Source organism: Aethalodelphis obliquidens, unplaced genomic scaffold (assembly GCF_003676395.1).
Source record: "Aethalodelphis obliquidens isolate GAN/ISIS:26980383/991018 unplaced genomic scaffold, ASM367639v1 scaffold18, whole genome shotgun sequence".
Classification (NCBI taxonomy): Eukaryota; Metazoa; Chordata; class Mammalia; order Artiodactyla; family Delphinidae; genus Aethalodelphis; species Aethalodelphis obliquidens.
Window position 1 is genome coordinate 4837454 of NW_020837962.1, and position 15667 is coordinate 4853120.

Consider the following 15667-nt stretch of genomic DNA (forward strand, 5'->3'; position numbering starts at 1 on the left):
CACCTGTTAGCACAAGTTTGTGTGCCCCATGCACAGTGAGGCCAAACAAACCGAAACGCTGGAGTTTGGAGCAGAGAAAGGTTTATTGCAGGGCCATGCAAGGAGACAGGTGGCTCAGGCCCCCAAAAAACCCCCGAGCTCTCCGAAAATTTTTGGCAAAGCATTTTTTCTTTTTGCGGTACACGGGCCTCTCACTGCCGCGGCCCCTCCCGCCGCGGAGTACAGGCTCCGGACGCGCAAGCTCAGCGGCCATGGCTCATGGGCCCAGCATGTGGGATTCTCCCGGACCGGGACACGAACCCGTGTCCCCTGCATCGGCAGGCGGACTCTCAACCACTGCGCCACCAGGGAAGCACTGGCCTGGGTTTTGATTGTGATGCTATGGCCTCAGCTGGGGCAAGTGAGCAGGGGTCCCAGTAAGGCCCCACCCCCCCAGGCTTTATGACAACAGTGCCGAGTCATAGAGGTTCTGCCCATCCCTCAGAGAAGCTCCTTCCCCTTCCTGTGGTGCCTTGGCCCTCTTAGGCACAGTTTTGCCCTAGCGGAGCTGATGGTGGAAGATGGAGTTTCTTGGAACCACTCAGACTGCCAGTTACTGTGGCCCCAAGAAAGCCTGTCGCATCAGCACGCTGCCCCCGGTTGCGTCGGCCCCGGTGAGCCAGGGGTGTTACCAGCCCTATTACCTGCCTGGGTACCGCTACCTGAACTCATGGACTCCCAGCCTCTTCTGCAAGGTCTCCAACACCCAGACCTGCCTGGACGAGGGAGCCACGTGCCGCAGAGCCCTGCGGCCGCCCACCACCCTGCCGGCCGTCCGCTCAGCGCTCTTCTGTCGCTACAGGCCCCATGACTGGGACCAGTCCAACCAGCTGCAGATACACACGGCCGAGGCCTCGCGGCTGTGGGCCAACCAACTGATGGGCGACTCCATGCGGCTCATGCAGAACAAGGACCAGCTGACGCGCCAGATGCAGGAGGGGACCGGCCGGAACCTGGGCCAGAGGCTGTCGGACATTGGCTTCTGGAAGTCGGAGCTGAGCTATGAGCTGGAGAGGCTTCTGAACGAGAACCACAGCCTGGATGAAGTCAAGAGGCGGCTGGAGTGCGCGGCCGAGGAACTGAACTGTCCACTGCAGGTGAGTGTGGGGGGGGGGGGGGGGGGGGCTGACGGCCGCTGGGATACCACGCCTGCAATGCAGCCCCCCACACTCCCCTTGAGTGAAGATCAAGGTGATGGGCGCCGTGCAGCTCAGTTTGAGCTGCATCATCATCTATAATCAGCTTTAAGCTAAAATTATATAATATATATAACGTTTATTATATATTATATAATTTTATATAATTATATAATTTTATTATATAATTATATAATATATAATTTTATTATATATTATATAAATTATATATATATATAAAACTTAGTCAATTGACAATAATCCCAGTCCAATCAGGGTTCCTCAGACTGAATGGAATTTCCTTTTCTCCTTGGGGTTACATCAAAATCACAGGGATTTCATAAAGACGTCACAAGCCTGTGTGTTAGTGTATGTGATGGTCTTTAGAAGATGTGTTTCAAATAACTGCTCTATTTTTCTCTGTAGCCCTTAAGACCTGCTAACATACTGTACAATGTACTTCTTGTTTTGCTCTACACACTAGAGTATAGGCACCATGAGGGCAGGGATTTGTCTGCTTTTTCACCAAGGACTGCTGTTCAGCTGTGGGGGACCAGTATGTCTATGCTGGTCCTCAATGAGCAGTGTCTGTGCTGACTGCCTGTCATCTAGACCAATGTTCTGAATGTCTTCCCATCCTGGCACAGTGTGTGGCACACAGCAGACACTCAAGAAGTATTTGTTGAATAAATAACTGAATGTGGACATCCTCCACACTTTGGTTTCCCAGTCTCCAGCCATATCCTGGAGCAGTTAGGATAGCTTTAGGCTGCATGTAAACAGCTATCTGAGTACAGGAGCTCAGCCAAATAGGAATTTCATTTTCTGTTATGAGAATTCCAGAGGAAAAGAGAGGAGGATGCTGCACCCTCCACGTGATACCAGAAGGGACCCAGCCTCCTATCTGCTTGGCCATCCTTAACACGGGGCTTTTGTCCTACTACTTTCAAGGACGTTTCAGATCTCATATTGCAAACTCCCGCTTGCCAGGAGCATTTGGAAATTCTCAGTCGAGGCAGGAGGATGGGGTAGGGAAGGGGCAAAATGCCAACTGTGTCTGTCCCTTTTTATCAGGGAATATCAATTTTCCAGCAGGTCCATTATGTGATTCCATTTTTAGCCCATTTGCCAGAACTCACATGGGCTCCCTGGGTGCAAAGGAGTCTGGGTAAGTGAGCATTTTTCACTGGGTCCTGGAGTGGACACTGAGTGAGGAACTGGGATTATCTGCCTTTGCTGTGGGAGATCATTGTGGCCACACGAGATGACGTTCTGCTGCTCCCTGGAGCGTGTGCGAATGCAGAACCCCTGCCTGCAAACCTCCTGCAGCCGCGCCTGCTCTGTGTCTGGCGTGGGGGCTTCTGTAGGAGAGGCCCTACCTCCATGTTTCCCCTGGAGACAAGGCACAGGTTCTGACCACTATGGGATAGGGGTCCCTACTGTTTCCCTATGCCCCCATGTTCCCCCCTGGAAGGACAGTGGGCATGGCTGCTGCTCAGACACCCAAAGCAGAATCTGAAATCTAGTGCTCCTCCCTTCTCCCCGACTCTCTCCTCACTCCCCCAGCCTGTCTGGAAAGCCCAGCTCTGCCCCATCACGTGGCCCCCTGTGACAGCCACAAGGGGGCACAGGGACCAGAGGCATCTCACTTCCATCCACTTGTCTCCAACTCCAAGGTTACCACCTCATTCCAGGTGCCTCTCAATGGACAATGGTGACGGCCTCCTTCCTGGCCTCCCGACCTCCAGCCCCTCCAACGCATTTTCCAGACAGCAGCCAGAGGGATGGTTTTAAATATTAAACTAGATCTCTGCACCTCCCCGCTAAAACCCCCTCAATGGCTTCCTAATGCATCCTAGTTAACATCTGAGTTCCTTTTCACAGGCCCAATGGCTTCCTGTCTGCTGCTCCTCCTACCCCAGGGCCTTTGCACTGGCTGTTCCCTCTTCCTGGTGCATTATTCCCATTCATTTCTGCTGCTTCTCATAATTCAGGTCTCGGTCTGCCACCTCCTTAGAGAAGTCCTCCCTGACCACCCTGCTTGTTATTCCCCACCCACCCACAGCTCCCTATTTTCATCACAGCCCTTATCACAGTCAGAAACGATTGAGTTTCTTCTATGTTCATTTGTGTGTGTTCTCTCTCTTCTGTTAGAACTCCATAAGAGCAGGGACTGTTTAGTTCACTGCAGTGTCCCCAGTGTGACACAGAGAAGGGGGCAGTAAATTCTTGTGGCGTCAAGTGCTCGCCCTCCTTTCTGAGTTCCCAGATACATTTGCATCCCAACACCGGATGCCGTGCTCCCCTGCCTCCTTCTCACTGCCGCTGCTCTTCGTGACATAACAGGCCAGTGACCCATCACAAGTCTTTGACAGTCTGCTGCTGCAGGAGCTCCACCGAGCAGCCACTCCCCTGACTTCTGTTCTGCTCTGTTCATGTCTCCATGATGGTTATAAGGTCCATGTGGCAGGGTTGCCTGGGTCTCACTTGGCCTATGTCACTTTCCAAAGCTCTTCCCCCATTTAGAGATCTCCAAAAAGGGTGTTCATATATATTCACAGGTAATTCTTATTGACAGTATTCTAAGCGCTTTACATTTGTCAAACTGACTTAACCACCATGGCCAGCTTGAGATGTGCACCGATTTTGCACCCATCTACCATCTCAGCATCCCACAGCCCTCACTGATGGAGAAGGGGAGGCAGAAGCCCATCCAAACGCACAGTGATGGGACCACATGAAGCATCCAGGTTTCCCAGGAATGAAACAGACCATGGCAAAGGTAGATGTGAGTCAATTCTGCTCACGGTCTACGTACAGCTGCAGGGAGAATACATGATTCCCTACGCCTCCTACAGGTGGCCCTGGAGTGTCTGTACCAGCGAGAGAAAAGGACCGGGATTGACTTGGTCCATGACAACGTGGAGAAAAATCTTATCCGGGTAAGATGCCCCCTGGGTCTGGCCAGCCCCGTGAGGGAGGAGGGAAGGCCAGCTGGTCAGAGAGGTTTCTGAGCTGCCTGTCAGGAGCAGAAGACACACGTGTCACCCCATGCAAAATTAGGGCTCAGAAAGTGTGGGTGGGGGCCTAGGTTGCAATTTAGAAACAGTGAGAAAGGAGGTCATTTGACCCTCAGTCTTTTCCTCTCCAAAATGGGCATCATAATAGTAATACCAATAAATAACAAAAGTAACAGCCAGTGTTTATTGAGCACCTGTTATATGCCACACACTGTATCACTTCATATGTATTATTTAATTCAATGATAAAATATGAATGTATCATATTTTATGATAAGTAAAGGGTCTATGAATGAACCCTAGGTGCATAGTAGGTGCTGCCTTTTCTTTTACTCTGGAAGTATATAAAAAGAAAGGACAGTAGGGCAGAGAATGTGCAGCTTCCACAGTCGACCCTCAGGTGCCTGGCCCGGGGATCATGCTGGTTGAGGCAGGAAATGGACCCCCACCCTGACATTTCACCTCGTGGGATGGAGGGTGGGCAGTGAGAGGTGAGGGGTGGAACACTGGCTTGGGAGGCAGGAGGCTGTGAGTTTCTAAGGGACCTCACTCTTTCTGACATCTTTCATTGCAGGAAGTAGATTTGCTAAAATGTTGCCAACAACAGCTGAGAAAACTAGCTCAGAGGATTGACATCCAGATGCGGTAAGAGCTGCTTACTCTCCCTTTTCTTGGAGTTTGTTTTGGGTCTCCCAGGTTTCAGGGGTCCCGCGTCTCCAGGTGGTTCTTTCAATCAGTGGTGTACTGGCAAGCTTTTAACAGCCAGCTCTCCAGGAGAAGAAAAAAGTCCTGATCTGTGGCATTTGTCAGTTTCAGCGAGGTAAGTGCTACCACCATGGCTGATCTGTCTATCAGTATGATGTTACTGAGATGTACACTATTGATTTTCACGAGTTAGCACAGCATTGGTGGTTCTTGTTTGCGGTGAGAGCCTTGGCAAAAGAAATTGGCCTCACTGAGGCTCCTCTTAGCCTGTGGCTTCCGCATGCGAGTCCTGAACTTTGGGACATGGCAGAGAGTGGGTGGCATTGGACATCAAGGTGAGGGGCCCGGGCCTCTCCAGAGGGGAGCTGGTGGACACCTTGAGCCACTGTTCCTTTTAGTCTTCAAAGGAATCAGCTTTTTGTTCTTGGAAGATTATGTAACTGGTATCATGACAAGGCAGGAGGCTCCCCCATAATTAAAGGGAGGCTTGAGTTTTACCGGGCTTGGGACCCATAGATGAGCCCTTGGCACCCAGCTCGCCCGGAGGCAGCAGCCTTCCCGCCTGGCCCGTGAGCTGGGCACTTGTCTTTAACACTTGCAGGCAGGCTGCTCTGCTGGTTTCTCCTTGTTTACTCAGATATAGCTAACAAGACGGGCTGGCAACCTGGCCAGGGCTGCCCCTTCCCGCTGTGTGGAGGACGTAGGCAGCTTGCGTGGGATGCTAAGGGGTAAGGAAGCTTGCAGATAGGCTCCGGGAGCTTGGTGCCCTGGTTTGTTCTTCCCCAGAAACAGCAGTCGCCCCTACCTCACACACACACACACACACACACACACACACAGCAGCCCCTCAACTCCACTGAGGCTGTAAGAATGGGTGGCAGAGGTAGGAGAGAATTATCCTGTAAAAAGAAAATAAAGAGCGTCCAGGACAGTGTTGAAAAGCTGCCTGCAGATCTAAGGGTGTGGTCAGGGGCAGATGAGTTGGGAAAACCCAGGGAGACATCAGAGGTGGAGAAAAGTGGAAGTGAGATGCAAATGCAGCAGTGACTGAGGTGACAGTTGAATGGATGAAAGCGCGGTTGAATTCCATCATTATGTGCCTCTGTCTTGACTTCTGACATTCCGACCTACCACTTGGACTATGTTTGCCTAATATTCGTCTATACATTAATCCACTTAAAACCCTTCGATACTTGTACTTAAACAGGAACGTTTTAACAAAGGGAGGTCTTTGGGCAAGCAAATGCCTTTGTTGTATTTTTCGTGCCCTATGTTTACAATCACCTATTTTTTGGCAAAAGAGCATGGTTTTCCATTTGTGGTTGATGTGGGGCTGTGACAAGACTTGGTGTTAGAGTGACGGGAGGGCTGAGGTTTGGGAAATGGGACAGTTTGAGCCGGAAGAGTGAACAAAAGCCCACACTTGAAATTGGGGAGCTGGACTCCAGAAGGGAAATCTTGAAACTGGGGTGGGTGGAGCGCTGCTTGTGCAGGAAAAGTAGAAAGATCAAGACGGTCTCATCGACTGGGAGACACAGAATGAGAGACACAGTGAACTCTGATGTCAGAGGGAAAAAGAGACAGAAAGAGAAAGACCCAAAGCCATAAACAGAGAGAGATGAGTAGAGAGACAGAGGGACAGAGAGTTTCACAGACATGCCAGGCAGAGAGAGAAATCAAGAGGTGAGAGAGACGAAGAGATGGAAAGGGACAGACACAGAGAAAGAGGAAAAGAGAGGAGGAGAGGCTGGGAGGAAAGCAGTGGAGGCAGTGTGGGTGGGGAGGGGATGAGAGCGGGTAGAAGGGACTCTCCTCTTTGCCAGGACCAGAGGCCCAGTCACCCTGGAGAGAGGCCCTTTGACCTTGGGCGGCGGCCCCTTTTCAGAGGACACCTGTCATCTTGCAGGGAGGAAGCTCTTGCTGAGGGGGCAGCCTAATTAACCTGGAAGTGGCCAGAGCCTCATCCACGGGGCAGAACTCAGTGTGACCTTGCCCTTGGGGAAGCTCTGCCGAAAACCTGCTAAGGTGGCCGCCCTGGCCCCAGGCAGGTGATGGGCTGTTGACTCATGGTTTTCTAGGCGAGGCCTGAGGCCTGCATGTGCTCAGAGCTGTGTCCTCACCTCACCAGGTGCCCCAGCAAAGCAGAAAAGGCTTTCCTGACTGGGCAGGAGCCAGGCTCAGGCTTTTCCTTGTGGGCTGACAGCAAGACGAGTCTTGGCACTGGCCAGGCTCTCCATCTGGGGGAGATGGGGCCGTCGTCTCCCTCCCCAGGCCTCATTAGCCAGGGCCAGGAGGCTGGACCAGCTGACCCGGGATTCTGAGGCCCCAGGTTCCCCTCTGATGCTCTGGAACGTTTCTCTTCTACATTCTGGTCTTTCTTCACACTCCACCTCATGAGGCAGGATGGGGCCCCATTTCCCCACGGCTCTGCCAATTCCAAAGGCCATAAGGGCCCCAGGATGGCTCTCCTTGCTCCAACATGACCCTCTGTGCATCCTGATGGGTGCAGACCCAGCATGAGGATTTAATTTCTTTGTTCCTAGCCTGTTTGAAACCTCTCACCAGCTTTCAGTATCCATAGCAGAAAAAGAACGTGGCAGAAAGATAGAGACAGGCAGGGGAGAGGTAGAGAGAGACATACACTGAGGCCCCGAGACAGAGAGAAACCAAGCAAGAGGAAGCAGAAGGAGATAAAGATGAGAGAGACAGAGGGACAGAGACAGGGAGAGGAAGGGAGATGCCAATGCAAGGGACACGGGTTCGAGCCCTGGTCCGGGAAGATCCCACATGCCGCAGAACAACTAAGCCCAAGCGCCACAACTACTGAGCCTGCGTGCCACAACTATGGAAACCCCGTGCCTATAGCCCATGCTCTGCAACAAGAGAAGCCCCTGCAATGAGAAGCCTGCACACTGCAACGAAGAGTAGCCCCCGCTCGCCGCAACTAGAGAAAGCTCGCGCGTAGCAATGAAGACTCAATGCAGCCAAAAATAAAATTAAAAATTTTTAAATTTTATAAAAAGAAAGTAAGAGAAAAACCAGAGCCTAATATAAATAAATAAATAAATAAATGGTACAAATGAACTTATTTACAAAACAGAAATAGAATCACAGATGAAAAACAAACTTATGGTTACCAGGGGGAAAGGGAAGGAGGGATAAATTGGGAGATTGGGACTGACATATACACAGTGCTATATATAAACTAGATAACTAGTAAAGACCTACTGTATAGCACAGGGAACTCTTCTCAATACTCTGTAATGACCTATATGGGAAAGGAATTTTAAAAAGAGTGGATATATCTATATGTGTAACTGATTCACTTTGCTGTATAGCAGAAACTAATACAACATTGTAAATCATCTACACTCCAATAAAAATTTTTTAAAAATAATAAATTAAAAAAAAAAGACACCAAGGCAAAACTCCCAATCAATGCTTATGCGTCTTTAATTTCCTTTTTTCAACCAAAAAAGAAACAGAAAAAGTTTCAGGCTTAGAACCTACTGGAGACAACAGATTCTAGCTAGCATTCTGTTAGTGTTTACTTTGCATTTAGGTTTGGAAACAGTTACTGGTTTTCTTTTAAAGACAGTGATGTAGATTTTTCCTTTTGAAATACATTTATTTATTTATTTTTTAAACATCTTTATTGGAGTATAATTGCTTTACAATGGTGTGTTAGTTTCTGCTTTATAACAAAGTGAATCAGCCATACATATACATATGTTCCCATATCTCCTCCCTCTTGCATCTCCCTCTCACCCTCCCTATCCCACCCCTCTAGGTGGTCACAAAGCACTGAGCTGATCTCCCTGTGCTATGTGGCTGCTTCCCACTAGCTATTTTACATTTGGTAGTGTATATATGTCCATGCCACTCTCTCACTTCGTCCCAGCTTACCCTTTCCCCTCCCCATGTCCTCAAGTCCATTCTTTACGTCTGTGTCTTTATTCCTGTCTTGTCCCTAGATTCTTCAGAACCATTTTTTTTTTTTAGATTCCATATATATGTGTTAGCATACGGTATTTGTTTTTCTCTTTCTGACTTGCTTCACTCTGTATAATAGACTCTAGGTCCATCCACCTCACTACAAATAACTCAATTTTGTTTCTTTTTATGTCTGAGTAATATTCTATTGTATATATGTGCCACATCTTCTTTATCCATTCATCTGTCGATGGACACTTAGGTTGCTTCCATGTCCTGGCTATTGTAAATAGAGCTGCAATGAGCATTGTGGTACATGACTCTTTTTGAATTAAAAATGCATTTATTTATGTATTTTATTTATTTATGATTGAAAAAAGAAAATTAGCAGGTAAATAATAGTACAGGTACTTTGGGAATATGGCAAGAATCATGAAAGTGGGTCTCCAATGTCTGGAGTCTTGGCACACAGTGACATTTAAGTCTAAACTTCTCAGCCAAGATACCAGCCCTTCAGGCTCAAGTCCTGGCCCCACCCAATTGTGTTCTCCTCACCTGGCTCAGTCCCAGACTCCACCCACTCCCTGACTCCACCCACTCCTTGACCCTGCCCAGGCCATGACTCTGCCCAGTCCCTGAATCTACCCAATTCCTGACCCTGCCCAGTCCATGACTCCACCCACTCCCTGACTCCACCCAATCCTTGACCCTGCCCAGTCCATGACTCCACCCACTCCCTGACTCCACCCAGTCCCTGATTCTGCCAGCCTTTTGAGCTGCTTATGGGTCCCTAAATACCTGGATGTCTCTAGCTTCTCTGTGGTATCCTCAGCTTGGAATTCTCATCCCCCCAACCCAACTTTGTCCATAATATCTGCTCCTATTGTTATGAAAACCCAGCTCAGACACTTTCTGGGGAAGCCTTCCCTGACCACCCCTCACCCAGAGTTAATGGCTTCCTCCTCTGTGTTACTGTGTATCCTTTTTGAACCTGCACTGTTGCTCTTTTCATTCTTTCTTTATTTTTTATGGTATTTATTTACACAAATCCGTGAGCCACTTGAAGGTAGTGACTGAGGCTTATTCATGTCTTCCCTCTGTGCCTGGCATAGCATCAGACACAAGGATTTGTGAACTAATTTAAATTGAAACCTGGCTTTGTCCAAAGTGTGAATTCATGTCTTCTATATTAGGTCAGCAAACTACAGCTGGAGAGCCAAATCTGGCCCACCACCTGTTTTTGTAGATAAAGTTTTATTGGAACACAGCCACAACCATTCATTTACACATTATCTATGCCTGTTTTCCTACGTAGTTGAGTAGTTGCAAGAGAGACCATATGACCCACAAACCCTAAAATATGTAGTATCTGACCCTTTACAGTAAATGTTTTCTAAGTGACAACAGGTCTGCTTGGATTAGGGGGAGGGTGGGGTAGTGCAGGGAGGCCCTAGGTGTGCGGGGAGGCATCAAGGCGGGAAGAGGGCTGGAAGCCACTGGGGGTGGACAGAGCACCCTCCTGGGGGTCCAGAGACTTGGCTTCCAGCAGTGGCTCTGCACCGACCTCCCCTGTGACCTTGGGTGAGGTACGCTGGGTGAGTGCACAGTTTAGGGACATGTCCTTGCCCCCACAGGGATAACCGGGATGCTCAGCATGTCCTGGAGAGGGACCTCGAGGACAAAAACTCAGCCGAGTTCATCGACGAGAAGTGCCTTAACCTACGGAACACATCAGATTGCATCAGCTTCTTCCACGGCGTGGAGAAAATTGATTGCACGTAAGTACCGGGCTGTCAATCTTCACCTGGCCGTGCCCGAGGACAGCAGGGGTTTCTGGGTCTGAGCCTGCTAAGGAAACGTAAAGGGGCATCGCGCACCAGTCGAGTGTGAGGCTGTGTGATTGAGTGGGGATCCTGAGTTGCAAGCTACAGAATCCGATTCTGGCTCACTTAAGATGGAATTTACTGGAAGGCTGTTGGGCAGCCACTGGCTCCAGGGGAAGGCTGGAGGGGAGGTTCTGGCAGCCTGAAGGAGCCAGTGAGAGAGAGCTAATCGGCCTTGTTGTTGGAGCACCACTGTCTTTCCACGTTTGCCCCACTTCACCCAAGATCCCAATTCCAGCAAGAGAGGGCAAGATATTGGCTCGTGAGGGTCCCACAGCTGCTGCTGCTGAGACACCTGGATTGGCAAGTCCACCAAACAAATTCCAAGAGGAATTTCCAGAAGGAGGAGGAATTCAAGTTTGGCTGGGAGAGCCAGCTGATGCCTGCCCATGCTGGCAGTGGCTTAAGAGTGGATCCTGGAGCCAGGCTGTCTGGCTTCAAATCCAGCCTCCACATTAACCCTCGGGACAAAGGATTTAATTTCTCTGGGCTCCGTTTCATCACCTCTACCACTGGGATAAAAATAGCACCCACCTCCCAGAGTTGCTGTGAGTGTGGAAAGGTGGGCGTGTGAAGTGCTAGGCACAGAGCCTCGTGTCGGGGAATGACGACGGCTAACATTTATCGAGTGCTTGCTGTGTGACCTCATTTTCTCGTCACAACAGCTATAAGGGTGGCGTCTCCTGTCTGCCTGACACTGCCATGGACACGTCCTAGCATCGCGGAATTGCGTGCAGAACGAAGGCGTGCTTTCCCCATCGGCAGTCCGAGGTCTGGGATAATGAGGGCTGGAGAGAGATGCTCTGGGTACATGCAGAGGGAGGGGTCTATCTTGGTCCTTTTTAAAAAAATCTCTAGCACATAGCATTGTGCTTGGTACATAGTAGGTGTGCAGTAAATATTTGTTGAATGAAAGAATGAATGAAAGGGGGAAGGGAGGGAAAGGAGAGAAGGAAAGGGAAGGTCTTCTTGGCCCACACCAGGGTCGCTTTCTGGATCGTAGTAAATATGCAGGTGTTGAAAGGACCCTTTGGGGTTTCCTGCGATGACAGGTCCTGGGGACCCTTCTCCTCCTCCTGACAAGGTTGACTGCCCACGGCGCTGGCAAAGTGAACAAGACCTCCAGGGGGCCTAGTCCTCTCAGCCACGGCTGCCCACCTGGACAGGGAGTCTGGAAGTTTCCCTTCCCAAACAGATGCCTCCCTGAAAGCTGGGCAGCCAGGCTGGCTGGCAGAGACTCTGATTTCCGTGCCCAGGAGGGGTCTGCTGTTTAAAGTCCTCCATCCAGCGACTCCAGAGGGAAAACCAGAGCTGCCATTTGTGACTAATTGCTCCCCAGATGTACTAGCTCAGGGCTTTGTATGTGAGGTTTTCTTAAAGCGGGGCCACGTCTGGGCAGGCAACAGGACGTTTGGAGGCTCTGTGTTGCCGTATCTCTGTTCACCGAAGGTCTCATTGCCACGGATTAACCACTGATAATGAAGATGAAGATGCGAGCTGATGCCTTTTACCTGCTGTTTGCTATAGGTTGGGCCCTGTGCTGAGCGCTTCCACGGTCTCGTGAATAATAAACATTTATCAAGTGCTTACTATTGTCAGGTGCCGTGATAGGGGTTTCACAGTTGGTCAAAAACCCTGGGGGTAGGTACCATTTTTATCCCCATTTTACAGAGGAGACTAAGACTCAGAGAGGTGCAGTGACTGGTCCAAGCTCACACAGCGAGTGGCAGAGCCACAGTCTGAGCCCACGTTGGACACTGGGCCTTTGTTTTACCATAGTGCCTTCCTGCCTCCCCAGCAAAGCCTGCTGGGTCCTATGTTTTTAGAGTACACAGGCTCCAGAAAGCACGTTCCCCCTACTGAGGCACATCACCTGTGAGGAGACAGGCTGCCTCGGCAAATTCCCCCAGGGAGAGTGTGATTAAGCGGGTTGCTTTCCCTGGGAGCTCAGCTGTCTGCTCCAGGGGAGGGCTTAGCGGCTGCTGCCCTTGACACTGACAGTGTCCCATTGAGCAGTGGGAGGTACCCTCAGAATAAATCTGCAGGTCACTCTCTGCTGTCCTTGTTGCCTCCTCATTCCTCTATTGATGGTGAGTAGCTGTGTGACCTTGGAAAAGAAGACACTTCGCCTCCCTGAGCCTCAGGTCTTCGTTGGATGAACGCTCTGGATTGGACTCAGTGCCCTCTCACATCTTTAGGAGCCCAAGGCCTCTCCAGAGGCTTGATTTTAACTCCTGCAAAAGCCAGACAAAACAACCACATTTTGTATGTTTTTAAAAATATTTCTATTCACTATGTAATCTAAGTGTGCTTTAAAATGTCCTGAAAGAGACTTCTATTTCAGATGATTGAATCTCTTTTTTTCCTACTGCCTGAGAATAAAAATCTGCTTTATTTTAAGAACTGGAGACTTCCCGGCTAGAAAAGACCTTGAAAAGTTATCTAATCTGGTTTATCCGGAGACTGAAGTCAGCTCAAAGAAGCATGTGTCTCTGTTTCTCAAAAGGTTCCCAGAGGAGAAAACTCCTGTACAATAGTGGATTGCTTATTGCCTGAATTTACATACTCGGCCAGGAAGAACTTTCTGTTCCCTAAACCGAATCCCTTATGTGTCACTGCCTCCAAGAAGCCTTCCCAGTCTGCCCTTTCCCTAGTTTGCCCTTTCCAATATAGCCTGAGCTCCATTTGTCCTCCCAGATCCATTCTCTAGCTGCCTTGTTGTGAGTCCTAGAGAGGAGCCTGCCCTCTACAAACTGCCTCTCCTGGGTCTTTGCCATCTGGTTCCCAGTTGGGTTCAGCCAATAGGAGGGTCACCAACATGAGATGGAGGAGAAAGATGTTGGGGATTTATTCTACATGGCTCCCTCTCTTGCCTTTCACACCTGGGGTGGTGACAACTTCGTGCATTTGCTAGTCTATGAGCGCCTCGGCGCTATCTGAGAATAAATTCCATTTCCTTTTATGGCCCTGACTGACACGTAATGACCCACTCCATTTGTCTCTCTTCCATCATCCTGCTTCTAAATTCTTTCATAGAACATAACACAATGTGTGAACATCTTCTTTATTTATTTTCTATCTCCCCCGCCTCCCTCGGAAACTTATCACTATGAGGACAGGGATGTTGCCCACTCTATCCCAAGTGCCTAGAACAAGGCTTGGCATGTGGTAGGTGTTCAAAGAACATTTGTTGAATGAATAAGTCAATGCAAGTAGCATGGCCACAGGCTCATCCCTGAATCATGCCCGATGCCCGCTTCTTGGCCTGTCTCTCTGTTTTTGGTGATGGTGGAGGGAGTGTTAGAGAAAAAAGCTCTTTGGGGGAATCTCTCCTCTCCTACAACTCACCAAGTGCCCTTTCGGGAAACCAGCTAGTCTGCAGTTGCCTCATCTGTAAATGAGGTGTTTGGGTCAGCTCAGTGGCTCTCAACTGGGGGCAATTGTGCCCCCTCTCCCAAGGGACATTTGGTAATGTGTAGAGACTTTTTTGATTGTCACAACTGGAGAAGCGTTACTACTTGCATCTAGTGGGTAGAGGCCAGGGATGCTGTTAAACATCCTACGGTGCACAGGACAGCCCCCTCCAACAGAGAATTATCGTGACCCCAATGTCAGAAGTGCCAAGGTTGGGAAACCCCGGATTCAGCGATCTCCAAGCCTGCTGGAGACCTCCGACTCCTCGCCTGGTAAGTTCTCTCTCATGCCTCTTGCAGGATCTCCGTTCCCGAGACATGGGCCAAGTTCAGTAACGACAATATCAGGCACTCGCAGAACATGCAGGCCAACTCTGTCCAGCTGCGGGAGGAGGCCCAGAACCTCTTCGATGTGCTGTTGGATCAGATGTGGAAGCAGTTTACCAACACCAATCTGGCCTTCAATGCCCGCATCGCCGAGGTGACAGATGTGAAGAACAAGATGCAGATGCAGCTGGCTAAGGTAAGCGAGATGCCTGTGCGGACCACCGTCCATGATGCCAGGCCCCCGGCCCTCGCCCTTGGGTCTCAGCAGCTTCTGGTCAAGCTGCCCGCCCCACTGCTGCTGCTGAAATGGTCCCAGCAACCCACGGTCTATGAGCCTGTCTACCCAAAAGGGGGCAGAGACTGTGAGCTTCCTTTGGGGGATTCCAGCATCTTGGGTGTGAATCTTCCTTGCTCACTGGATGATGGAGCTTGGAGCTTGGCCTGGCTGTCACAGCAACACCCAAAGGTGTTGCCGATGGCCCCCAGGTCTCTTTTCTCCATCTGAGCGCATGTGGCCAAGCGTGACCAACGAGGGTGGGTGCCAGTATCAGAGCCCCAGGAAATGGGTCTGAGCAGGTCTTCTGCGCCCACATCAGCATCTTTGGAAATGTAACCTCTTGACCTTCAAAGGTTTCAAGAGCGTCAGGAGGGGTGGGGGGCTTTTTGAATTTGAGGAGCGGGAAGGACAGCCTAATCCTGCCACCATCTCCTGCTGTTCCCACACTGACATGCCCTTTTCCTGCTCCTGTATTTGAACACGTCATGCTGTTTCTCACCCCTGGGGGAGTCCTCTCTGCATGGAATTTATACTCTGCTCAATTTAGAGCACCTACTGGGTGCCAGATGCTGTGCTAGGGACTGGAATGAAAAGAGGAGTCACACAAACAGTCCCCTGGTGCCTGTCCTCAGGGGATTTATATTCTGGTCAGGGAGCAGTGGTGGCTGCACAATTGGTACACAGGAAGGACTTAGGGATGACAATCTGGTGGGAAGGGGGTGGGGAGACAGGGGACTAGTCTTGAACCTGAACTTGCAACACAGTACCCCTTTTTACTGTATATATATTTGGGGAGGTTTTGTGGGCTGCAGGCAGGGTTTAATGGAAATTACAGGGGCAGTCTAAGCCCACCCACATAGGCCACCCTTTGGCCTGGGGTATGGAGAGACAGATAAAACAAGTTTCTCTAAAATAATTGCAAGGTTATGATAAG

The 15667-nt window shown here is 50.0% G+C and overlaps 1 protein-coding gene across 1 annotated transcript in view; it reads left to right on the plus strand.

Moving 5' to 3' along the window:
- Positions 1–482: 482 nt before the first annotated feature.
- The window catches only part of TEKT5 (tektin 5), a 38666-nt gene continuing 23481 nt past the window's right edge, over positions 483–15667 (plus strand). The window contains exons 1-5 of the mRNA XM_027118302.1: positions 483–1136; positions 4034–4117; positions 4770–4840; positions 10468–10611; positions 14430–14652. Of these exons, the coding sequence (XP_026974103.1) occupies positions 561–1136; positions 4034–4117; positions 4770–4840; positions 10468–10611; positions 14430–14652 (1098 nt within the window). The 5' untranslated portion in view covers positions 483–560. The remainder of the gene's footprint in view (positions 1137–4033; positions 4118–4769; positions 4841–10467; positions 10612–14429; positions 14653–15667) is intronic.